The 26,980-nt window shown below is 33.7% G+C and overlaps 1 protein-coding gene and 1 long non-coding RNA gene across 2 annotated transcripts; one reads left to right on the forward strand and one right to left on the reverse strand.

Annotated features, from left to right (window-relative positions):
- Positions 1-8,268: 8,268 nt before the first annotated feature.
- On the reverse strand, positions 8,269-18,365 carry LOC145613374 (agamous-like MADS-box protein AGL16). The gene is made up of 6 exons (XM_081668473.1): positions 18,288-18,365; positions 13,118-13,179; positions 9,163-9,262; positions 9,039-9,080; positions 8,868-8,951; positions 8,269-8,751 (listed from the first exon to the last, which is right to left on the reverse strand). The coding sequence occupies exons 1-6, from the start codon at positions 18,363-18,365 to the stop codon at positions 8,572-8,574; spliced, it is 546 nt and encodes a 181-aa protein (XP_081524599.1). The 3' UTR covers positions 8,269-8,571.
- Positions 16,843-18,975, forward strand: LOC145613375 (uncharacterized). Its single transcript, XR_014106929.1, has 3 exons — positions 16,843-17,317; positions 17,461-17,542; positions 18,635-18,975. It is a non-coding gene; the product is annotated as an uncharacterized LOC145613375 (long non-coding RNA).
- Positions 18,976-26,980: the final 8,005 nt, after the last annotated feature.

Consider the following 26,980-nt stretch of genomic DNA (forward strand, 5'->3'; position numbering starts at 1 on the left):
GAATCTGGTGTAAGAACTTAGTCAACTTATAAAGTGAGCCAACATTTTGTTAGTAAGTTTTCTTATCTATAATGTCATAAGTTAGATTGTACAATCTCCTTTATAAGATTAACTGAAAATTTTATTGTCCTCATATGGAGTACTTGGAAAGAGACCTTTGACATTTTTAGAATCTACTATCGGGCGCAATTTGTGTTCAATGAGTGGCACCAAATATGCCTAATACCAAATATGCACCAAAGCTCGTGGCAATTCATCAGCAGCAGGATTCATCATCAAATATAGCAGTGGAGCACTCAACAAGACATCTACCTTCAACCTCAGCAACACCAAAGCTTTCAAAGCTGAAGCTATCACGAACTCTTCATAAAGGAGTACGACTAGCTTTTTAATGTGGCATTCAAAACATTTAAATTGTAGGTGATAATTTGCTATTCATCAACGCTATAAAATGCATTTGGTAAGTCCCCTGGTAGATCGAGCATGTGATCAAAGACACCATTCTCTTCTCACTCGGTTTCAAAGTTGGAGTATCCAACACATCCATCGACAGGCAAATCACACAACGTATTGGATTGCTAATGTGGGTCATTTAATTTCTAATAGTATGAATATTGATGTTTATTGTAATTATTCTACTAGTTTGTTTTCTATTTTTTCGACTGATACATTTGAAATATCGAATCTTAATAACTTTTATTATCATACCACTTTAAAAAAAAAATATTAATAATAATAAATAAATACGGAGTAAATAAAATTGCACCTACTACGAAGCTACCGAATCACGTACATTTTTCACCCCTAACACACTATATAATGCCATAACCCATTACCTGACCAGATATTGTCTCATTTCTCCTCTCTCTTTCTCTCTCTGAAGTCGGCAATGTCTCCTTGGAGGAGGCAGATCCGCCATTTTTATCAATTCATCAACCATTCTCATTTCTTTTACTCTCCTTTTTCTCTCCCTACTTTTTGCCGTGTTCAAATTCTCCACTATCACTCGTTTTTCCAAGAATCTTCATCTCTCACATCCATGGTATTGTGAATTTATGATAGTACTATGTACTTGTATATAATTTTCATTTGTATAATTTGTTTTATCACTTATATTTCTTACTTATTTTTGCGTAGAATTGTTATTTATCTAACTACAATCATGATTGTTGTATATTTTCGCACTTTTTGTTTGTTTAATGCTCTTATTTTATGTTTGATTTCTTAATTTTTGATTTTATCCGCACTCGAATTGTTCAATTATGTTGTTATCAACAAAGCAATCTGTGAAATATTGTAATTTAGGTGATTTAGTTTTCGAATAATTTATTGAGACAATTGTGTGTTTTTATATTTTTTTATATATTTTTTTCTCAGCTAAATTTGGTGTTTTCATCTTAATTTCTCAATCAAATGTTTAATGAAACAGTTTTTATGGACGAAAAATGATTCTTCTTTCAATGACTCATGTAATCATATGATTATGTTTGTATGATATGAATAATTTTGTTGAATAAAGAACTATATATTTTTTGCCCTAATTTAATTTGATGTGAAATTTGATCCAATTTATGCAGGAAACAATCAAAACATCCTGATTGTAATTTAAATCAAGATTGTTAACAGAATGTCAAACGAACTTTTGAGGTACAAAAATCTTTGTATTTTCATAATATGATTTTGCTCTCAATCATAAAAATTGCAATGATAAAATATTATTTGATTTGAGCTCAGTAAGAAATTTGCTTGATTTTATTTTCTAATTTAATTACGTTGTTAATACAGTGAATTACTGCAACATTCTGATCAATGACACGCTAGTTTTCTGTGACAAAATTCCTTTTGCAAGTTGGCACTGAGGTAAATGCAGCATTTGCTAGTAATTTATTTGTGTACAGTTTTCACCTGTACTTGATGGTTTATTTGCATTAAAAATATTACAACTTGCTGCTTTTGCTTTGTTCTATGAAGTTATAATCCAATAGTATGTCTGGAATTATTTCTAGATTGTGCTTGCTTGTGTGTGTGTGTGTGTGTTTTTTTTTTTTTGCTTACATTTCATGATTTGAATGGGTGTACTGATATTCTACCTCGGTCATATGTAAAGATTCAGTATCTCTATGTGATGGTATCATTAAGCAATTCTGTGATGATGAATTATTGGTGCTTTTTTGAAAGAAATTGCATTGAAGTACACATAAAATATTTTCATTTCTTAAAGTCATTAATTTTTTGGGTGAAAATTTTATAATCAGTGTATAATACCTTCTTTATTGTATACTTATAGAACATTTGATTTGATTTTCTGCGAGTTATTAATTTCTTGTTAAACTTAAAGAACAAATATAGATAGTTTTAGAAGGTCAATCAATCAATCAAAGCCGTAATCCCATAAGTGGGGTCTGCTACATGAACTAGCAGGTTTTTGGATTGTAGGAATTCTTAAATATTTTATTCGAACATTAGGCCATTATATTGAATAACTTTAAGTTATTATAGGGAAAATAAAGATGTTTCATGTAAGTGTACTATTAAGATAATTCATTTGCTATAAAAGGTGGTGGTGTTTACATATCTGAAGTAAAGTAAAGAGATTTATTGAGGTAACAAAGGTAAGAGACACTCATACAAGTCAAGATCGTACTAAGCTGTCAAACAAGAACTCGTTCATCAAACTTGGACTCCACATGTTTTTGAGATGAAATGTGCAAATATCAAACAAGATCTTCGTGATGATGTTTCTTTTAGCGGTTTAGTAATTTTGTTTCTAGAAGGAATGCCAAACATATGAATTTTAAGTATGCCTTGTAGTTTACAAATAAAGTGCAAAAAAGGAGATGTGTGTGTGTATGTGTGTGAGTGCGACGCGCGTGCGTATTGAGAAGAAGTTTCTTCGCATATGACAAAATTTTCCAAATAGGTCTCAAGTATTGTAGGTCTCAAGTACGACATTTGTAATGAGTTAGCCTCAAGTATTGTTCCTTATAAGGAGTATGGTTCCCATTATATTATGAATAGAAGGTAAAGGCTTTCCATTTACCAAATATGGGGTTCTCTAGCTTGATGTCTTTTAATCACATCAAGGATGGAGCTAAAGGATTGAGTTACCTTCGATTTTGTGAATTCAATTTAAGGTTTAAGCAAATTGGTGATTGTCTGATGGATCAATCAAGTTTTATGGAATAAAGAAATTGGACGAAAGTTCACAAAATTAGAGAGATGGTAAGACAAACCTAAATTCACCCTGTGTCGTATTATTTTATATATTTATGAAATTTAAGGATTGTGTTGCAAAATTAGTTAGGTTGTTGTAAATTGTCAAATGTTCTTTTGTGGTAATAGTAATGATTGGTTGCTTGAGTAATGGTTTACTAGGTTAATTTTAGCTTTTATTAAATGGTTACAGAATGGATGTGTGTCCGAATTGCAAAAATGATAGGTATTACAATGATTCGTTATTTACAAAGTAGGAGTTAGAACCTGTAAAGATGAAAGAGGCCTAATAGCAAGTAATAATGTATGAACTTCTGGGACATTTGAAAGCTTAGAAAATACTTTTTTCGAGGAAATGGTAGTGGTAATACTTATTAGTTCTAGCAAAGTTTCTTTCCATTGTGCCAGTGTACATGTCCTCCATTAGTCCTTGGTAGGCTGGTAATGAAACTTTATCCCATGTCCTGTGTAATTCATAAACTTTCATTACCACTCATTATAATGCTTATACTTTGCAAAACTACTTGCAGTCTAATTACTATCATCTCTTGTTTAATACCTAATAATAAAGCCATACTCCTTGTCATCACTCCCAACTTAGAGTATGTTTTGTACTGAATTAGACAGGAAATTAAGGATCATATCCACGAGAGATGGTTGTCTTGCAACTATGAAAAAATAAACTATGAATTATGAAAAAATGTGCCTTGTCTTGAATGTCTATAAATCTATAATACTATTGTGAAATAATAATAAAGATTCAAATTAATGTTTAAAAGCCTAGGGGAGCTCTCGCTTTCAAAAGAGCAATTAATATCAACAATAAGAGAAATCCAAAACTAAACAATTTATTAGTTTAATCACTAATTTTCATTATAGATCATTAGAATATCCCTAAACCCTAGTATGAAAATACTCACTCATATTTGAATTCTCACCAACAATAACAGATATTTAAGACATAATTGTAAATCTTGATGATAGCAATAAGGAATGGAGAAGAACAATAAGAAACATACCTATGAAATTATGTTGAAATCCCTCTCGAGAGTGCTAATGGAAAACTAAGAATTTTTAAGAGAAAACCTAGGTAAAGTATGTTGGAGAATTATAACAAATAGCATAAGCCAAATTCGGGCTTTACATCAAGTATTTTCAGCTGAAAGATAGAAATTTTCTGTATAGACTACAAATCATCTTCGTGAGAATCTGCCCAGTTGGACACTTGGACCGGGCACTTGATTGGGCCCACATAAAAAATCTTCAAATTCTTCAAATAGCTCTGATGAGTTAGTCTCAACTCTCAAAAAATGCAAGGGGCATACATAAATTGCACACATCAGTACCATTATTCTAAAAATATTTTAAACCATTATCAGGCTTTTTAACAATTTTTTTTATGGACCTTTTCTGTAAAAACTTCAATTGGCCACTATTACTGAAGTCAGAATCTTTTCAGAATTTGTATATGTTGTGGTTATTGTGTTGAGTACTGTGCATTACAACAGTTTCTTTATGCATATGCAACTTTTATACATTATTTTGTGCATGGTTGAAGCATCCATCCTTAAGCAAGGCTATTTTTATTTTTTTGGTCTTTGACGATAATTTTTAAAGTGGACATCTGTTAGTTGGTCTGTCAGAAGCTTACAGTTTTTCAATCAATTTGTAATGTAAAATTTTTCATTCTTATGGTACTATACTACTATGCCTAGTTTTAATTTAGTTGCTATGTGGCAAGGAGATTGTGAATGTTATCAGTGCTTATGCTCCCCAAGTGGGTTTAGATGCAGAAGAGAAACGACAATTTTGGGAGGACCTAGACGAGGTGGTGCAGGGTGTCCACCACTCAGAGAAGTTATATATTGGAGGGGATCTAAATGGGCACGTTGGGGCGAGCCGAGATGGCTATGAGAGTGTCCATGGAGGCTTTGGGTATGGGCAGAGGGACGCCGGTGGTGAAGCTATTATGGATTTTGCCCAATCATATGATTTAATTTTGGCTAATACTTGGTTTAAGAAGAGGGATTCACACTTGATAACTTTTCGGAATGGAGCAAATGCAACTCAAATAGACTTCCTGCTCACAAGGAGCATAGATAGACAAAGTTGCATAAACTGTAAGGTTATCCCAGGGGAGAGTGTGGTCACCCAACACCGGCTATTGGTAATGACTATTCGTCTGAAAGAGAAGGCGAAGAAAAAAGTTAGACAAGAAGAACCAAGGATAAGATGGTGGACCCTAAGGGATGCAAAAGCTAAGGTTTTTACAGAAAAGGTAATTGAAGAAGCGGATTGGGATGGAGAGGTGGATCCGGACATGACCTGGTTACGAATGAAGAACTGTTTCCTAAGAGTGGCCAAAGAGGTCTTAGGGGAAGTAAGGGGAAGAACTTCGGTACAGAGAGATACTTCGTGGTGGAATGAAGAGGTGAAAGCAGTAATTAAGCAAAAAAGGGAATGCTATCAAGCCTTAGGAAAATGTAGGAGTGATGAAACCTTTGCAGCGTATAAGGAGGCTAAGAGTAAGGCAAAGGCAGCTGTTCGCCAAGCAAAAGAAAAGGCATATCAGGAGGTTTATGAAAAGCTTGATTCCAAGGAGGGAGAAAGGATCATTTATAAGATGGCAAAGAGAAGACAAGAGGCAAGGAAGGATATTGGCATGGTGAAGTGTGTCAAAGATAAGAACCAAATGGTCCTAGTGCAAGAGGAGGGCATCAAGGACAGGTGGAAGGGGTACTTCGATGAATTATTTAATGGAAGTAATGGAGTTGTGATAGGAGATACCTCTATGAGTGATGAAGAAATCAACATGGAGTATGTGCGAAGGATTAGGAGAGTAGAGGTGGAGATTGCACTGAGGAAGATGAAACCTAAGAAGGCGGTTGGCCCTGATGGGGTACCGATAGAGGTGTGGAGGTGTTTGGGTAAGATTGGTATTGATTGGTTAACAAACCTTTTCAACAAGATATGGACGGCTACAAGGATCCCACAAGATTGGAGGAAGAGCACCTTGGTCCCGGTTTATAAAAACAAAGGAGACGCTCAAGATTGTTCTAACTATCGAGGAATTAAGCTTATGAGCCATACTATGAAGTTGTGGGAAAGGGTGATTGAACAAAGGTTGAGGGCATGCACAAGCATTTCAGATAACCAATTTGGTTTTATGCCTGGGAGATCTACTATGGAGGCAATCCATTTGATAAGACAAATGATGGAGTTTTATAGGGTAAAGAAGAAAGATCTTCATATGGTCTTTATTGATTTAGAGAAGGCATATGACAAGGTGCCAAGAGAGATACTTTGGTGGGCAATGTTGAAGAAAGGTATCCCACGAAGGTATGTAGACCTAGTTAAGGATATGTATCGGGATGTGTCAACAAATGTGAGGACATGCGGAGGGTTGACAAAAGATTTCCCTATTACAATCGGATTGCATCAAGGGTCTGCATTAAGCCCTTTTCTTTTTGCAACGGTTCTAGACGAATTAACTAGACCAATTCAAGATGAGGTTCCATGGTGTATGCTGTTCGCAGATGATATCGTTTTGGTGGATGAGACTAAGGATGGGGTTAATGTCAAGTTGGAGCAATGGAGGCAAAGGTTGGAATCTAGAGGGTTTAAGCTAAGTCGAAGTAAGACTGAATATTTGGTATGTCGTTTTGGCACTCAGAGGGGGACAAGCAATGAAGTGGTGAGTTTGGATGGAAAGGATTTGACCATGAGTGAATGTTTTAAGTACCTAGGGTCGATCATCCAGAAGAATGGTGACATTGATCAAGACGTGACCCACAGGATTAAGTCAGGGTGGCTTAAATGGAGAGCGGCCACGGGAGTGCTATGCGACCGCAGCATTCCCTTAAAGTTGAAGGGAAAATTCTACAGGACTGCCATAAGACCAGTGTTGCTCTATGGTACAGAATGTTGGGCTTCTAAGAAAGAGCATATTAAAAAGATGGAGGTTACGGAAATGCGCATGTTAAGGTGGATGTGTGGAAACACTTTAAGAGATAGAATCAGAAATGAGGTTATTCGCAAGAAAGTAGGTGTGGCGGGCATTGTAGATAAATTAAGGGAAAATCGTCTGCGTTGGTTTGGACATGTAAGACGGAGACCCGAGGGTGCACCGGTGCGAAGAGTGGAAGAGTGGGACCATGGAGGGATTAAACGAGGAAGAGGGAGACCAAAGATGACTTGGTTGGAAGGAGTGAGGAAGGATATGAAGTGCATGGATTTACGTGAGGATGAAGTTTTGGATCGTAAGGGATGGAGGAGAAAGATTTATGTTGATGACTACACGGAATAATCAAATTTGGTTCATGTTAGCCGACCCCACTTTTGGGATTAAGGCTTTGATTGATTGATTGATTGATTGATTGCTTAGTGATCAAAACATGGGAATTCCCGTGCTGTTTTGGTATCCACTCATGGGTTAGTATTGTGTAATAAGATACTATAGAACCTGATGTTGGTATTACACAGCTAACAACTTTCATATTTCATTTGCATTATTTACTCGATTTTAAAAGTGCACCCCATTGATTTTTTTTAATCTTAACATGATTATGCAAGTCCTACTCAAGTATAAACATAATGTTCCTTTGGATTTTAAGTGTGGAGAAGCATAGCGTAAGCTCAGTGTTGATTATTATGTATTCTACATCTTTCAATAGCCAAGTATTCGAACATTTCTGTGCAATTATATAGGCACCGACTTTTAGTGCTAGAACCTGGTTGCTGTAAAGGATAGACTCTTTCAACTGAAAATGTATGGAAATCCAATTATCCTATACCCATTTCCTCACTGTCTACATACCTTTTTGTTAGTGTTTAAGATCTTCTGTCGTATACTAGTTACAATTACTATTACAGTGTTAAAACCATGGGACATGTTTAGTCAGACAGCAGTTTTTGCAAAGTGGCAGTCCCTAACTTTTCCCAAAATTTCGACAATGGTGCTGAACAAGGACAAATTTTCAAATAAAAATATGAAAGATAATGAATAGGTGCTAATACAATTTGCACTTAAACAGGACATTTGCATCTTTATTACATTTCATCCAGGTTTGGCATTGCTAGCTAATTTCTTAATCACTGTGAACAATGTTAAAGGTTGTTCTATTGATTATCTTGAACTTGTTTCTTGAATAATCTTTGATTTGCATTGACTTTTGAACAAACTGCATGGACTTGGGAAACTATGTTGACAGTGAGTCAACCTGGCAGACTGGTCTTCTTTGCTAGGCAAGTTCTAGTCTGCTGCAGTTAAAAAAATATTAAAACTTAAAAAAATAAAATAAAATAAAATTAGAGAGAAGATATGTTAATATGTTATTGATAGTTTGCGTGAAAAAAGGCTTAGCTGCAAGATTCTTGCCTAAATTTTGCTGCTCTTGCTGCTCTTTCACCATCTTGTTGCTGTGGTTGGCAAAGCTGTAGGCAAATAGGCTCATTTGAATCTTCTTCCATGTTCAGACTATTTCCATTTGTGCGAAAAGAACTTTTGTTTGTACCATTTACTTCCCTTGATCCGTAGAGCTGAGATGAGAAACATGGTTTTGCTGCTAAGATACTTTTAATTTTGGCTCAAAGACCCCAAAAAATGAAGCGTATCTCCTAGAAGTATATGTTAAACCAATTGATTATCCAGTTACCTTCTTTTGAAGCTCCAAGTTTTCTTGACGAATCAGATTTACCTTCTTGTGTAGTTCTAGATTTTCTTGTTGAATGAGATTACCCTGTGATGGTATAATGATCAGCTAATTGGCAAGAAAGCTAGTGAAATGAAAATGAGGAGAAGAAAGCTAGGAAGTGCATGAACCTACCGTTCGATTTAGCTCTTGTATTTCACCAAGTAGAAGTTCATCCTACAAAATTTATGTTTGTGTCAGCAAAACAAGGACCAATGTGGATCAGAATTAGTTTTTGCACTAGAGCATTGTTTCTTACCTTTTTGGTACGGACCCCTCGAAGACTTATCTCCAACTGGCTCTCCAAATTCTGCAAGTCCTTAACACTTAAACCAGAGAGTTCTTCACCCATCATTTTTCTGCAAATTCAAACAAAACTAGATAATGTAAAACATTGCTTGTTTCTTAGGTTTACTTGGTATAATCCTGTACGTTTTTTTAAAATTTTTTTTTTTAATTTTTCTTTTCCTGTTGTCTTGTGGCTGATAAAATATTCTTATTCCTTTATAATAGCCCCATTCATTTGGGCACAATTTTTTGTAGTATTGTTTTAAATTTGTTGATGAAAGTTGCTTAATAAAAATAGTGCAGTGTACATAGCTTAGTATTGTTATAAGAAGTGAGAATATTACATTGGAGTTTGTTGATGGATCCTACGCTAGAGTGAAGAATTTTGGGAGAATGGGCTTTTATATAGGGATGGAGAGAGTAAAAAAAACTACTTCGACTTTGTCTTTGATTTGACTTTTCAGTCATGTCATGTTATGGCTAAAGTTAGTCATGCTATATCCTTCTATTTCACTGTGATTTACTAGATGACAAAATTGATACATAGTGTTACAATTAATAATAATTTCATACATAAATGTTTTGTATTGATTACGTAGAATAATTTTGACCATTTTGGATAGTACCTTTCATAACATAGTCATCTGATTGTCTAACTTATTTTTGGAGAAAGTTACCTGCTATCTGAAAATATGTGCTGTAATGCTACATTTTCTATGATAAATTCAGTTTATATGTAAACTTATATAGTGGAAATTGCAACCAGGTGAAGGATTTGGCTATCTACTATATTAATTCAACAATTATTGAGGTGCACAAGTGGAAAGGAAGTTTTGGAAAAAAAAAAATAATAATAAAAATATTTCCTTTTATTGTGTGCTTATTAGATCATATTGCTCTGTAGCTGTAATGAGGCTGTATGGATTATTAGATATATAAAAAAATATTGGGGAATAGTTGATGCCAGCCTTTGTAGTACTTGTGTTTGTGTGTGTGTGTGTGTGTGTGTTTTAATTTTTTTTAAATACAGGAAAGAACTTATGTGTTTGAACTAATTGTTACTTGGATCAATATGTTGCATCTTTAGGATTTTGGAATTGAATTGACATTGCTTAGATTTATTGCATTATTTGACTGCAAGACCTTGTTTCGTGTACAATCATAAAGTTGGCAAAATGTCACTTTATTGAGCTAGGTGCTGAGCTATGGCATTGTTGTCACCAATTTTTCCCTTGTGTTTTATCCTCAAATTAAAATGGTGTTAAGTTGCTGAAATGTCTGTGTTTGCTTCTTGCGGACTAACTGTTATGTCTTATGTAGCACTTTGTGCATTTCTGCCCTTTCCAACTGACCTTTATCATTGATTTGTCAGGGCAAGCATGCATTTGAAGGTATAAAGAGACCCTTCCGTCTGTTTTTGATGGAAATGGTACAAGATTCTAAAGCTTTTTAATTTGGATGTATTTTTCTATGAAGGAAAAGCTCTATAAGTATGAGACTATGAGGTATTTGAATTACAGCTGTCTATTCATGCTTGATATCTTTAAGATAGACTCTGTGAACAATACCAAATGCAGGTCTTAGCATAATAATTAGATACATCCCTCCTCCAAAGAAATTTAATTATTACTTGGTCCTTGAAAAGCATTGCACTATAACAATCCATTACTTGCATGATGTTTCTTAAACCTTGAACTTTTACTAAAAGCTTTTTGAACATGAACAAAGCCAATAGACGTAGTAGAAGAGATTAGCACTAGAAGAGAACCTTTTAGGTTCTTAAGCACAAAATAAAAATATACCACACCTTAGCAATGAAATTACTAGAATGTATTAAAACCTACGTGTACACTGAAATAGCTAACAATAAGTTTTTGCGAAAAATTGATGCTTCCAAACCATGTTTGTATGATTGTGATTTCTTATTACTTGTAATTTTTGATTAGTTTTGAAAAGCAAGATTGTCCATGTTCGGTGGACAACTTGTCCTCTTTGTTGGTAATCTTTTTTTCAAATGTCAATATAATCCTTTATAAAAGACAAAAAAAAATAACAAAAATTGAAGTTGCTAAGGATGGCAAATGGAATTATTTGTTAGTTTTTATAAAGGCAATTAACTCCTTTTATGGAGGCAATTTTCCAATCCTACTGTTTTATGTAGGGTAAGTAATTGGTGGGATTCTTAACCAACATGATGTTCTTCGATTTCCCAATTAGTGTAACTAGGTTAATAATTGAAATTTAATTTTCTTAATGGTAATTAAAAATATATTTTTGTTTGGAATTTGGAAGCCTTCTATAATGAAAATCTTTGGTATAAGAATGATGCCGCTTATGTCAATGTATCATATCACAACATTTTTGATATCCTACGATTTAATATTTGGTACCTTGAATGTGAAAGATTATTCCGCAGACTCTATATGTCCAACAATTAAATTGCCTACATTTGATGGTACTTTCTTATGAGGTAGCTTGTATTCATGATTTCATGCTAGCATATCCATTCACTCTTATTTATTCATGCCCATAAAAGTCTCTTTTGAAAGCTTTTTCGATATAAGGAATTTCTTTGGTTAATGAAAATCATCTAACTCTTCCAAAAACTATTCTTGACTTAGTCTTTCAACCCTATAGTTGGGTTATTCTTCATTTTCTAAGGATTAGTAAAATGGATCTTCTCGATAGTTTGTCCAACTCCTTAACATGTTATCAAAGCTCCTTATTATTCAAGATGGACACTTTTATTCCTGTTTTTCATTTATACCAAATTTGATACCCATCTATGTTGCACAGACTCAAGTTTGGGTGTTGTATCCAAGTAGGGATCTGAGGATCTGATCCTTCGACGATACAGGGATATGGCCAAAAGAGAGTCTTGACTAATTTTTTGGACACGGATAGCATATAAAGTGTAGGGAAATTTTTTGGACACTTGGTAAAAAAAAAAATTCTAATATTTTTTTTTAAAATAATTGACATGACCCTACGTATTAACCTTCCTCCAATTCTCTGTACTAGTAATTGAAAAAGGGAAGAAAGGGGTGTGGTGTCACGTGGAAACACAAAAATAATAGGGGAAAAGGGTGTTGAATAGTTGCTGGTGGGGTTAGATTGAGTTCAAATGATGTGACTTCTAGCTGTCACACACCATAACCAATTATAGTACCCCCATTTTATATAAAAAAAAAAGTAAAGTAAGACTTTTCAAGAGCTTTTATCCAGGCCGAGTTTTATGGAGCAATCGAAAGCCATCTGCTAAGGACCCCGACACTTGCTACGGGACACTTTTCCATGGTGGAGGAGACCGTTAAACCTTTTGCGTTGTTTTTTTCCCACCTAGTCTTTTGAAATAATGTTATATTGGATATTCCCCTTTTTAAGTTCCACCAACACTAAGGACATGCCTTTAATAGTACAATATTCCAAGAGTGCACCCAACATTTACTTTTAGACTTAAAGTTTTCATTATTGTTTGAAAAATGCCACTTTAAAGCCATCACACAATCGTATGGGTAAAAACAAAAAAATGGTAGTTGTATATACTTATTAGTGGCCAAGTTTACCTTTAGGTGTTTAGAGAGCCACTAGGGCGGGGGTGAGAATTGATCCCAAATCTCCTGCAATTGGGAGGAAAGCTCTAACCACTCGAGCTATCCCTCACTCTCAATTTTATCTTTATATATGCATGAAATCATATGGTTTTTTTAATAACTTTTTTTCATTCTCTCTTTCTTTGAATTGTGTTGGGAATTTTAAACTTATTATAAAGCAAGATTAACTCTGAATATTGTTTCATTGCCTAAAAACAACATTGTTAGCATTCAAATTTTGACATGTCATTTCAGTTTTAGAACAATCTAAACACATAAAATTTGCTAAGAGTTGACATATACGTAGATTGATATAGAAGTTAAAGATAGTACCGATGATTTTCTTGCAAACTCTCTAATTGTTGTCGTAGCATAGCTGCTTCTCTTTGCCAAAACTACAATGTAATGGTAGATGTTAGAATAATACACGTGCACGTTGAGGGTAAAAGAGGTAATGTACTACACAACAAACCTTGCACCACGACTAACAACTTGTATAATAAATACTAAAGTTGATTGTTGACCTTAATCTAGAGTAATATAAGTTAGTGGTGTTTGTTTGTGATGGTGAATAGCATATACATTGAATTAATGGATATTTGGGAGGCAATTACTGTGATGATGAAAGGAAAATTATTCTAATGGTGTTTAAACTTTAAAGCATCGACATATGTTTTTATTGCACTTTTGATATGTCTTTTACATAATATATTATTGGGATTAAGAAGGTATATTGTATTAAGGAACTAGGCCTTATGTTTTTGTTTTCCAAAAGCATATGATCTTCTTGGGACTAAGGCTTTGTTGTTGTATTGGAAGCTTATGGTCTTCTAGTTTAAGCTACGAACTTGTGAGAAATGTTAATAGTTTAGGTATCAATGGTAAAACATCTATGTTTGATATGATATGTTGTTTATATCACTCATATAGTTGCTTGTATATGTGCCTTTACAATTAAAGATTTACCTCTTATACGATGACTTATCTATGATTGGCTTTAATCGTTTGATGTTTGCCAATTTAGTTAACCTTTTGGGTTCAAAATATTGGTGTTATGGATTTTTTCCCTTTAGCCTCACTGCCTCACCAAAAAAAAAGGCATTGTTTGTCATGGATGTTTTACTCTAGAAACAAATTAACATTTTGGTTCGATGGACGTTTTACTCTTGAGTTGTTGCTTGTTTTTATTTAAGAAATGGAAGGAGGACACTAGAAAGGAGAATTTCCTTCATTTGCCACTATCTTTCTCTCTCTTTATTGTTTTATCTTCAATAGATAGTTCCTTAGTCAAGATCTTCCTATTTGATATTGCCAATGATAACAAGTGGTAGCCCCTAAGATCTTAGGTTAAAAGATATATATCTACCACTTCATAAGAAGGTATGATGATGGAGAATAAGAGGGAATAGGGCCATAAATGGTCGTCGTCAAATGTATATGAAATTAAGCTTCAAAGGGTTAAAGAATGAGGCTTAGAGTGTAGGAGTTAAGGTTAGGGAAGAGGAGGACTTGGTAGATTTCCAATAAGCAATCATCGTCAAATGTATATGAAATCAAGCTTCCAAGGTAGTAGGGAATGCGGCTTAGAGTGTAGGGATTAAAGATTTAAGAGTAGGGAAGAGGAGAAGGACTTGGTTGGTTGTTGGAGAAAAAGAAAACTCCTTTGCTAAGCTTTGTTGAGTTGGTTAGATGAAAAGGTCATAAAGGTCTAAATTGGTGAGGAGGTTGGGATGTTAAAGGTGGTTTGATTGTGAGGAGGTTTATGATCCCTAAAGAAAGCATGTTCGACATTGAATGGAATCGTGAGACCACTGATGTACATTTTGTGGATTCATGGAAAGAAAATATTTGCATGATGGCATACAAGGGGAGTGATGGAGATTCTACCTACCAAAAAGATTTTCACTCAAATGACTACTTTGCATTTCTAGAGAACTTGACAAGGCATAAGAAGGAGAATAAGAATGAGTAATTTGGTTCACCATTAGGGTTTAGAATCAAGAATAGGAAATTAGCGTTAAGAAATTAAAACCCTGTAATTGCCTATTTGTTTTGTTTAAAGGAGAAATGCTTTCCCGTCAAAAAAAAAAAAAGCTTTTATTTTATCCCATCAGTGTTTTATGAAGTGTATTGATTTCCCTTGCTAAAGTTTTCTCAAAATTTTATGTTTGTTACTCTAAATGTTTTAACCACCTCTTTAAAACTTTCTTGAATTTTATTTTTGTTCTCTTTTAAAACTCCCTTTATTATTCTTGGATGCTTTTTTCTCATTTTACTCACCTTTTTTCAAACTCTTTCAACTAAATATCATGTTATGTCCCTTTTCATATTGTACAGTTCCTTATGACGATTTATGTTAGCCGACCCAAACCATTTTGTGACTAAGGCTTTTTTTGTTGTGGTTGTTGTGTTCGGTTCACTGGGTATCAAAACCCACAATCTTTCTTCTTGCTTATGGAAGTGGGTTGCATTTTGGTTTTCATGGACATATGTCCAACCTGAAAATTCTCCCCACCTCCTAGCAATACCTTGAATGATTTTTAAAGGGAAAGGAAGCACTGCACAATTCAACAGGAGCAATTCAGACGCCAGTTGCAATCTGAAATTGCAGCTCTGAGGAACTTGCAAGTGCAGAGGCATGGGTTGTTATGTGCCTCCAGTGATAAACCGACAGCCAAGATAGTTGGCATGATTTATAAGTGTATATGTTTGATCGTTTATTCCTCTGGGTTATTGTAGTGGTTCTTTCAGTGTAGAGAGGAACCGTTGTTCTTTAACAGGGGTTCATCCATTCATACCAATGAAAGAAACATAATTTTCTGAAGATTTGCAAATTGATGGTGGAATTGGAGTATTGGATATGATTGTGGTATTTACGTATAGGATCGGTTTTGTCTCTTCCTTGTGCAGTTGTCCTATACTTTCCTTGTCTGAGGTTTTGCTGTATTTGACCTGAGCGGTGGTGCTGATGTTTTAAAATTTTTCTCCATCATTCGATCCTATTTGTTGTTTTTGCCAATCAACACAGACTAGTAGTTGATCGGAAGACTCTAAATTCTATTCCTCTGATGAGTTTTTAATGTCGATGTTTAACATTCATTGAAGCTCATAGCATACCTGTAGTCCTGTACTCTAGGTTTGTGCTCTCATGAACTTCCACACCTCCTTTTGCATTGCAAAACTTGGTTGTTTTGCAAACATGAATGTCCATGAAGACAAAACCAAAACACTTCATCCTTATGCTCCCACCTGACATTAGACAAAATCAATGAAGTTCTATGTTTTGCCTGCATACGTACAAGTTTCTCTGGTCTTGTGCCTGAACTTCAACAGTCTTCTTTTTGTACCTATCAAGAGAAACGAACTAACTTTTAATGGAATTTCTTTGATGCATGCATTATCCAAGTCAGAAGATTTGCTCTCAGTACTTTTGAGAAGCCTTGATCACCTTTTCAATCATCTGCAATTTTGATGAGATGATGTTAAAGGCCATCCTTATTGAAGAATATCAAATCTAATGATATGCATGTGATATTTTGATGTTGGATACCTGATCATCTTTGGAGTTGTTTTCTTATTTAATCAGAGGACCTCACTTCATGAGCGCCATTGCGAGAACTAGAAACTCTTTAGTTCTCCTTTTTCCCATTGCCTTGATAGGGAGTCGTAACTTTACTGCACTCTCTTTATAAGAGAATTCAGGAGATCATATAGAGGTAAATAGATGCATTAGACTTTTAGATATGTGGCATTAGTCATAATATTCAGCACCTTCAATAAGTCCAATTTTCCATTTCAGCTGGGATAAGTGGTTCATTATATTGATTCTTTTTTATATTCGGGACTTTGGAATACTGATACAAATAACAAAATGTTTTTTCTTTTCTGTCCAATTCAAGACCATATGTCTTCACAGAATCTATCTCTGCTATTCAATTCCAACCTCCCTTCCCAGAATCAAATGCATAGCATTTGAGTTCTTAGTTTTTGCATTGATGACTTTAAAGGATGGCTGATGAGGAAGGACATTCTATCCTATATGATCTTATAGCTTCAATTTATGCTATGCCTGAATTCTGATTCCCAAGGCAGGATGGATGGCTTGTGAAGGATCGTAATTACAAAGGAGTGATTTTGGTGTAATTACTCAGTCCCTTAATATGATATGGCAGCTCAGTGTGATAAATGTTTGCTATACAAGGGTGGCATCCCCACTAACTTGGAAATGCCTGAGTTACAAATTGTCCAAAACGTTGAAACCGATGAATTAACTGAGGCACAGCCCTGTCACCCTTGCACCAAAAACAAACTCTACTGTCCTTTTATTGAGTTTGATTCTGTTGTCAGTTGATAGTTGCAATTGAAGAAAGCACCATGAAATATTGGAAGCTCTAAAGCACTTGGTGTTTCCTATCCTCTGGTTTTGGTGACTGGTTATATCCATTTACCACACCTCTGAGACAAATCAGCTCCAACCTGACTTGTTCCAGACAGTTGACATTGGAGCAATTTGAGATCTTTAATCTTCAACAGGTCTAATATTACCAGAAAATGTCTTTTATACCTTTGCTTAATTTACTTCTTCAATGTGTATTTGATGGATGCTAATACCTCTTCTTGGTACAAGGTCCTAACAGAATTTGCTTCTAACTCATGTGCTTCATCTTTGTTCGCAGTATGTGATGAATAGTGACTCAATTTGCCCTTCATCTTATGGGCTGATAGCTCTGTTCAAGGATCATAGATCTTGGGATTTAGGTATGTTATTTCTACATATACCCAAAAGGTTGATTATCCAGGTTTTTATGTGTTATTTCCTTTTACCCTATGATTAGTCTGCGAATAATTAGCAGAGTAACATGTTAAACACATGCTTGTTTTCAACATGAGTTAGGCTATAAGGCAGGGACTAGACCCTCCTCATAATGATGTATGAAGAGGGTAGCAGGAGAGAGATTTGACACATTGCAAGAACATTTGGTGGTATTTTAAGCAGAATGTTTGATTTGATTTTTTAATGCTTACTCTTTAAAATTTGTGTTTCCTGTTGAAAGAAGATAGGCCTAGCTTGTATTTTGCATTTTTAGCATCATGATCAACATCAATCTGCCACCAATGCATATTAAAAGGCCCATTCCCATCATGATTCTGTTGATAACATTAGTATGCTTTGTGGATTCTGTTTAACAGAACCATGTTAGAAGCTTGAGAGTAGGTTTTAGCAGACAGTTATTTTGATTTTTACTATTTTGACAACACTTGTGTATACTGTTATTTACTTAGAAATCTACTTTTGGTGTAGCTATTGTTTCTGATAATAATAGTGTGCTTAACAGATTCTGCACCTCAGTAAATATGAAATATTGCGGAAGAAATCTATTATGAATCAAACAAAACCAGTAACTTTCTGCTTCTTTTTGGCGTCACAAAGTTGCCATCCCTAAAATGAGATGACATCAATGAGCATATTGTAGATCTATCATGCTTAGGTTCTAAATCATACCTTGACCTCTGAGTTGGGGTTTGCTAGCTGTTGATGCTCCTCTTTTGTCTTTTTGTATCGTTCAATCACTGATTTCATACTGTAAAAATTGGAAGTAATTTGATTTTAAATATCAGTTTTCAGTACTGAAAATCTAATGGTAGACATTGAAACTATGCAGAATGGTGAAATAAGAAAACAATTTATGTCAATTCTGGTTAGAAGCTTTTTTTTTTCTGAAAGAAAGAAAGAACGATTAAAAAAATAAAAAAAGCTTCTTACTTTAAACAATTTATGTCAATTCTGGTTAGAAGCTTAGTTAATAGATGATTGTATCAACTAACTTTAAACACTTATTTTTGTTGTAGGGACTTGTTTTATTGATGCAACAGCAGCTAAACTACTACATGCATATTTCCTACATGATTGAATCATCTAGGAACCTTATCCATCAAATTGAAGCAAATAAAAATCTTTCTTCACACTGACATTCAACAATCTTTCTAAAGTACAGACAGACTGCAGAGTTTCGACGATTTTATTGGCATGATCCTTGGGCCATGGATATAGTAACAACATTTCTTGTTCATAGCTGCATCTAAAACTTTAATATGGTAACCTAGAGAAGGGTGAGTCATTGAGTTCCTTTTTCATTGTAAAGCTGACTACAAAGATTACTTGTGCATTAATGATGATAGTTGGATCTAAATCAGGGTAATTAAAGGCTATAGATGGTTATTTCTCAAAATCATTTACCAGTTATTATATGTGTATGATGGCAAAGCCACTTTCCAAATTAAAATCTCTATACGCTAATCAGGTAATGCTGCTAGCTTTTTCAGGTGTGCTTAGATGCATTTTTGGACACGCCTAAGTTGTTAAATGGCTCAAGGCCTGTTTGGTAAGGAGTTATAATTTTGTTCAGAAAGTTAACGTGTCAATGTTTATTATGGTGATAGAACTTTGTCTCTGAGCATGTGTTTTTCTTCATAAAATTTCATTGTCACTTCCTCAGTGATGATGGAATTATTGGATGAAACGGTGGACAAGCATAACCATGGCATTGGCATTGGCATAATGCCATAATGGCATGAGACTCTCTTAACAAGATTAATCGCCTATAATGATTAAGCCTTACATGTGGTGTTTTGCTAACTATTTAGGAGGAAATGTCAATTGTGGCATTTGAATTTGCTAGGGATTATAAATTGATTGAACAGTAATGTGTAGTTTATCTAGCAGAGGGTTTCTAAACAGTCAAGTTCAAGTTCAAGTTCAGGGAAAAGCTCTAAATTGTTGGCTAGAGTAGTTAGGATCTATTTATCTTTAGAGAGGTATAAATTGTGTGTAAAACTTCTAAAGGATAATTGTGATACACATAAAAACTCTAATGAATTGTAGTTTTGTGCTTAGAATCTACCATACACAATAAAAGCTAAAGATAAAAAAACTCAGAGAATCTTCAATAACAAACTAATTGTCTACTTAGATTGTCATGTTCAAGCTACTCTATTTTAGTTAGTTTGTACCCAAATGATAGCAATTAGCTAAACTCTATTAACTATTTGTCCAGTAAATTAGTTAGCCAAGCTTTTTTCCAATTTCAAATCCTAGTAGCTTGAAACTTCTAAAAACTGCTCACATTTTCCTAGCTACCACCATTGTAGTACCAAAGAGGGCCAAAATGGGATTGGCTCATGCAAAATGGTCATAATCCATTATTGAATGAGCAAACTTCAAATGTATTTACTCTTTTTGGCCCACTAAGATTGTTTCATACTCCAAAAATAACTGTTGTGCTACCACATAAAGACAAAACCAGAAATAAACTTCTAGTCACTAAGGGGTATGGAACCAATATTGGTTCAATAGTGACTTAGGTCCTCTTAGAAGCTAAAGGTGGATGATGACCTAAGCCAAATAGAGTGGAGGGATAGTAAATGGATCTAAGAGGACCTAAATCACTATCGAACCAATATTTAGTTAGACTAGACTAAGTTTTTACTTTTTTCTCTTTCTCCGTAAATTCTAGCCCTATGTGAAGGTTTTCTAGGCTTGTAGGGTCTTTAAAAACATATGTGTATTCATATAACTGTTTATCCTTATGCACAAGCCCTAACTAGGGATGGCAATCCAGTCCGGATCCGACCCTACTCTGCCCCGATCCAAGGTAAAAAAAATCCGCTCTGAGTCCGAGAAAAAAGTAATCCGAGTTCGACTCCGTTAAAATAATCCAACTCCGAGTCGGAGGAGGGTCGGAGTCAGATCCTACAAAAAATCCGAGAAAAAAATCCGACTCCGATATATCGTAGATTTTGGTGTGGGTCATGGTGGCATTTGGTGTGGGTTGTAAAGACCCAAATAGCCCAATTTCTCAAAGTATATTGAATAACGGAAAAAAACTCGGAGTTGGGTCGATCGGAGTCGGAGGTCAGATTTTAAAGTCGGAGTCAAATTCTCGGAGTCAGAGTCGGATTTAGGCTCAGACTTCCTGTCGGGTCGGAGTCGAATTTAGTATAATCCGCTCCAAGTCCGACCCGTCGCCATCCCTAGCCCTAGATTATCTTCATGATAAACAAATATTGCAAAGAAGTGACAATTTTATACATAAGTTAACTAAAGTACTCAATCAGTATATGATTTGTGTATTACAAACATGCCATAACAGTGTAATTTTGGTGCTTAAGTATAATATTGCCACTTCATTTGCAATTTGTATTTTTTCTTATCTCTCCACTATGAAGATTATGATGTCTGGCAAGGTTAAATGTTTATAAGAAGCGAAGAGTAGAAATGGAAAGGTGAATTTGTAAGCATGCATGTAATAGTTAATATAGGATGCTTATTAGATTCATATACTCCCTCATTTCTTTTTTATTGGTGTACAATGTATCTTGATTTTTAGTTTTCAAATATATAATTTTTGTATATTGTTTATAATACATAATTTGAGATATTTTAATTATATTATTGCATTAAAAATTGTGTGAAAAGCAAATCTGACAAAAGAAGATGGAGTATAAAGGATATAGAATTTGGGCTTGAAATATTCTAAGGGGATTGTGTCATTTGACAGGATCCACTTGAATGGACAAGTTTATAATTAGGGATCGTTTGGTTTACACAGGGTAAACGGAATGGAATGAACAAAGGGAAAGAAAGAGAATGAAATGAAAATCCCTAAAATTTAGTAAGTTTGTTTTGAAACACAAAGGAAAACAACCACCTTCTTCGACCACCCAACCACCACACCGCCCTTAATTTTCTTCCACTTTCCACCTACTCTAGCCACCCTACCACCTAGCCACTGCTCCCCACCCTTCGCCGCTCTTCCCTACCCATCGCTGCCCTCCTCTCCCCCCCCCCGAAAAGCTGACCCTTCTCCATCACCGCGAAAACCTAAAAAAGTGCACCGTCTTCCCATAAAATAGTCGGTCGGCCCTTCCCCCATTCTCAAAATGTTGGTGGCTAGGGTAGGTAGGAAGGTGGTGTGTTGGTGGCTAGGGAATGGAAATGGAAATACCTTGGAGGGGTGGGGAATCAACTTGGAAGGATTTTGGGGATGAAGAGGGTAAAGAAAATGGGAAAAAGGCCTAACAAACACCAACAAAGGGAATGAAAGAAGTTGATTCTCATTCCCTTTGATGAATACCCCCAACCAAACGACCCCTTATGGTAATTTAACATGGAAATTTAGTTTGAGTATTATTTTTATTATTTTTCACACAATTTTTTGATACCACCCTCTATTCCTTAAAATTATTTCTACTTTTCATTTCTAGTTTATAAGGTAATTTAACAAGACAATTATTTTGGCGTTAGACTTTTTTCACTATTCCTAGTTTTACTTTAACTATAGTTTCTTACAAAGAAAATAAAAACATACCTATTTTTTTTTCTTGATCTAGAACAAAAAATTCTTCGTCATGAAATATATTGTTAAATATATATTAATAAAAAGTTTCTACTCCGTATAATATAATTTTTTTTCATACAAATAAGGTGAAATTAATGCATTGCTATGTGTGCAATATTTGATTATGTCAATTATTCTAAAACAGGAGTAGTACTTTTATTCTCAATTTTGCTTCCCCCCTCTCCACTCTTTTCTTTATTAAAGTATTAATGACTCTCTCCTTCTCATTCCCTTTGATGAATATTTTCAAAATTATGTTTTCCCTTCCCCCCTCATTTGACTCACTTGTTGGACCTACTTAGTTTTAAACTATCACAGTTATAATGTTATATTTCTTTTTACAAGCAAAATAGGATGAACATTCAAAATTTTAAGAAATGAAAAGAGTATATTGTTTCAATGGTGTATATCTCTTTATCCACATAAGTTTTTTTTTTTTTTACTCATGCTCCTTTACATTAGAAAATAAATTTTTAAATTGGGCTTCAATGTAAGGGAATAAAATAGACTATAACTGAATTGTTGATACATAAAAACATTTTAGTATCACTGATTTCCATACATAACCTGAGTTCTGGGTTCATAACTTCTTTATCCCCTTCCCCCTCCTTTCTCTGGAGAAAGGAAGGTGTTGTTTGATTGATCCTAACAAAACAAAGATTTTTGAATAAATTTATAGTATCAAGAGGCATAAGTAGGCATTATAAGGTCACATACATTCTCAAAACACATAAAATTATGAAATTGAAAAGGTTACATTTCAGTACTATTGAAGTTTTTTTTTTTAGACAAAAGTAGTTGCAATAGCATAACCTAACTTAGATGTACACATTTGCTAGTGCGACATATTTGCATTGTAATCCTAAATTGACATGAATAATATCTAAGGGAGACCATACATGTCACAAAATGTACGTAGTAGTTGATATTATTGTGTGCACTCTTGGTCCTAGTTTGTGATGATGCGTGTACCTATAAATGGGTTGTACTATTTTGTGCACCTCAACTGTTGTTGGTGCTATACTGCTATTACAACCAAGATTGTCTTTTTTTGGCGAAGGCATATTGTAATCTAAGTGTGTAACATAGCTAAATAGTGTTGGGAACATTTAATTTTTTTAGTAGGTGCAAATGTATTGTACATTCGAGCTACCCTAGGTTACAAGTCGATCATGTCTTTTTTTGTTTTTTTGTTTTTTTTCAATTGCACCTTACTATAAATCCTCATATCAACAGATAAAAAGTTCCTTTAGATGTAAGTCATTCCTAATCAATGCATAAAAGGTTGTTTATTTCATGAATCCAATGTATAATGTATGGTTTAGAATGGTCTAAACTGATTCTAAACCAATATCACGTCTCATGTCTTTGATTGATGATTATGAATTACGGATTTTAAACTCATACCTTAAATTCCCTAAAGAGAGTTGGGTTTGACTCATACCAATGCTTCCGACTTCCAAGTATCAAATTAAAGATCACACTATCATTTTAGATTTCTAGATATTAAACTAAACAAATGGCATTAAAATTCTAGTTCCACATTTATATATACCATCATGTTTTGATTTTTTATTTCAACCTTGTACCACTCTGCAAATTAAACACCTCATAAGTGTTTTGAATAGGGTAAATACGAATTAGCACCAAATTACTTTCTTAAGAAAAATTTCATACATATTATGAAAATTTGTACTCCTTTCTTTTCCGAAAGAAGGTTGTTGTTGATGGTTTTACACGATTAATTAGAAAAATAAGTTGAAAGTAATGATTAGATGTCACATATAGCAAGTATTAAGAGTAAAACACTAAATTAAGTTTGAAAATATGTATATTTGTACAAGGAGCAGGTAAATATTTTTTTTTTATAAATAGGAATATTTGTATCAAGAGTATGCAAATATTTTGATAAAAGAGATAATTGCATGGAAAGTACTTTCTCTGATTCAAAATGATCTTTTTATTTGGAATCTTTTGTGTATATTAAGGTAAGGGAAAAATCTTGAAATAAAGTACATTTAGACCATTCAAATACAATACTCTGACAATTCTTTTTGGAATAAATATAGTACATTGAGATCACTTATTATTTTGAAATAAAGTATGTTGGGACCATTTTTATATATGGATTGCAACTATTAAATGAGGGTAATATGAGAAATAATGACGATAAGGAATTAAAATAGAATGTGGAAAGATTATTTTGGAACACAAAAAATAGAAAGTGAGAAGATCATTTTAAAAGTGGAGGGAAAATGTATGTATGAAAGAAATGTGTACAAAGATTATTTAAAAAATAATTAAAATGTAACCTTAAATGAGAAAGTTTAAAATGACAAATGTAACCCTTTTGCATGAAAAGAGGAAGTAGTAGATCAGGAATTAAAAGTGGCTCTTGAATAAGTGGTAGGACAACTTTTAAGGGATTGAATTGCGCTCACGTAGGGGTTGTTTAGTTATTAAATTGGAATGGATTGGTACGCAATCTCATACTAGAGAGATATGGATTCTAAAACTCCTCATACTAGTATAAAGTTGTTTGGTCTTAATGTTGGAATTGATTATATGCTTCATTAATAGAATGGGTTGTGAATCTTATGAGAGGCGGGTATGAGATTCCATAGGTATGACCTTATGATGTTGAGTTAGATTCCCATGGATATAAAATTTCATACTTAAAAAGCTAAACCAAACAAAAAAATAGAATGAACGGATTCTAACTCCATTCCAATCTATTCCAAAAGATCCAACCAAACAACCCCTTAGTGATGGTCAACAACTCATATTTCCTCCGTTTCAAATAAATTACAATACTTTGACTAAATTGTGAGATTATTTTGGAAAAAGTGTTGCACTTTTTATAAAACGGAGGATGCATATGCTTGCATTGTATCATGTTCTCATCTTCACTTTAAAATTAAGTGTGCTATTGTCTCAATCTTGTAAAGTTTAATTTATCATTATTTGAATTTTTCTACTTAGTCTAATTTTATCTCATGGCCTGACTTAACTTGTTTAGATATATACTTCCTCCGTGTTTTTTCAAGTGTTACATTTTCATTTTCGGCCGTGTTTTTTAAGTGTTACACTTTCTTTTTTGGCAAAAAAACTACATTAAAATATTATATCTCTCTCCTCCTATGGTCTCCACCCAAACTCACTACTACTATTTTTATTATATCTTTTCTCTCACATTTTTACTTTTCATTAAACTATTAATCCCACTATCTTTCTTTTATAATTTTTTAATACTCCAACTACCCCACTTACCTCTTAATTTAATAAAGTCAATTAAATTGCCTAAAACTATGTGTCGGCCAAACTGTAACACTTAAAAAAAACACGGAGGGAGTATGCTAATATATACGAGTAAGAAAAGACATTATCAATTAGGGTATCATTTTTTAATGGAATTTAGGGTGTTGTTAGATTAAGGGTCTGTTCTGATTTACTGAATTGAACTAAACTGAATTGAGTTGAACTAAATTGTTTATGAGAAAAGGAAATTGGGAACTGAATTGAACTGAAATTAAGTTGAAGACCAGGCCCTAAGGCTTTGTTTTCTTTACTTTATTTTTCTTACTTAAGTCCGCTGTAATTGGTTGGAATATTTTGACATTTGATACTATTTATAAACTTTAACTTTGATTAACATTTGTGTATTATATATAATATAAATATTGTCATGTCGTCAAATCTTATAAGACCCATTTTAATGTGTACTTAATCAAGATTCATCTTTGAATAAAGGTATTTTGCAATTGAATTCATGCATTGGCAAACGTGATAAAAAAATGTCAACTAATTTGAAATAGAAGAAGTACTATATTATTAAAATTAGACCAAATCAGAAGATCGATTTGATTTAATAAGGGGTTACTCAGATTTATCCTTACCTACAATTATAATCAAAGCAAAATAATAAGCCTTATTAGGAATATCAATGAACCCGATGATTACAATTGCTTAGGATATCCTTTTTAGGTCAGAAATTCTCAGACCAAATCCGATCTTCTCGATTTTGTTTGCTTATTATCATATATCTTTGATTCGTATATGTAAAAAAGATATGTAATATATATATTTGAAAAATACAAGTTAAGATAAATCAAACGGGGATCTACTTGATTACTTTTTTTTTATATACATTTAATGTTCAATTAAGGTCGAAATTTCGTCAAATCGTATAATTAGGTCAAAAAAATCAAACGACACCAAATCAGAATACCTTAAATAAGAAAAAGAGAACATATCTAAGTTTAATGTGTAATTTTAAATATCTAATTTTTATAATTTTTATTAATATGAAATTCTAAATATTTAACAATAGACAAACACACTTCAAAATATATGATGTGGTTCAAACTTTTCTACTTTGATTTGATCTAGTCGCATCCTAATAAGCATATGCATTAAAATTCTTAAGTAAGGCGAAGAAAACATAAAGTACTTGAATGCATGTGTTGATGCTTAGGACATACCCTCTTATTTTTCAATCAATAAAAATTTTTAATTCTCATTTTGCACAAAGTTTAGGTGATAAAAATAATTTGATTATCAATTGTCATTTTATTGAAATTTAGATGTTGTAGAAATTAATGTTGCATTTTTTTTTTAATTAATTGAGAAAAATGCAAGGATAAGACACGTTTATAGTTGGAAGAAAGATATATTGATAAGACACGTAGATAGAAGTTTCAAGAAGTATATATTCTAGGTCATTCAAAAAGAAAGATGTAAAGAGTATTTGAGGACAAATAGAGTATTCTAGTTTCCCTAGAGAATAAAATGAGATTTG

The sequence above is a fragment of the Chenopodium album genome, chromosome 25, assembly GCF_948465745.1.
Source record: "Chenopodium album chromosome 25, dcCheAlbu1.1, whole genome shotgun sequence".
Taxonomy (NCBI): domain Eukaryota; kingdom Viridiplantae; phylum Streptophyta; class Magnoliopsida; order Caryophyllales; family Amaranthaceae; genus Chenopodium; species Chenopodium album.

Excerpts from the sequence above, each read along its gene's own strand:
- LOC145613374 (XM_081668473.1), bottom strand. The coding sequence starts at position 18,365 with ATGAAATCAGTGATTGAACGATACAAAAAGACAAAAGAGGAGCATCAA. Across the intron at positions 13,180-18,287 it reads ACCCCAACTCAGAGGTCAAG|TTTTGGCAAAGAGAAGCAGC; the intron begins GTATGATTTAGA and ends ATTACATTGTAG. Across the intron at positions 8,952-9,038 it reads TACAAGAGCTAAATCGAACG|GGTAATCTCATTCAACAAGA; the intron begins GTAGGTTCATGC and ends ATACCATCACAG.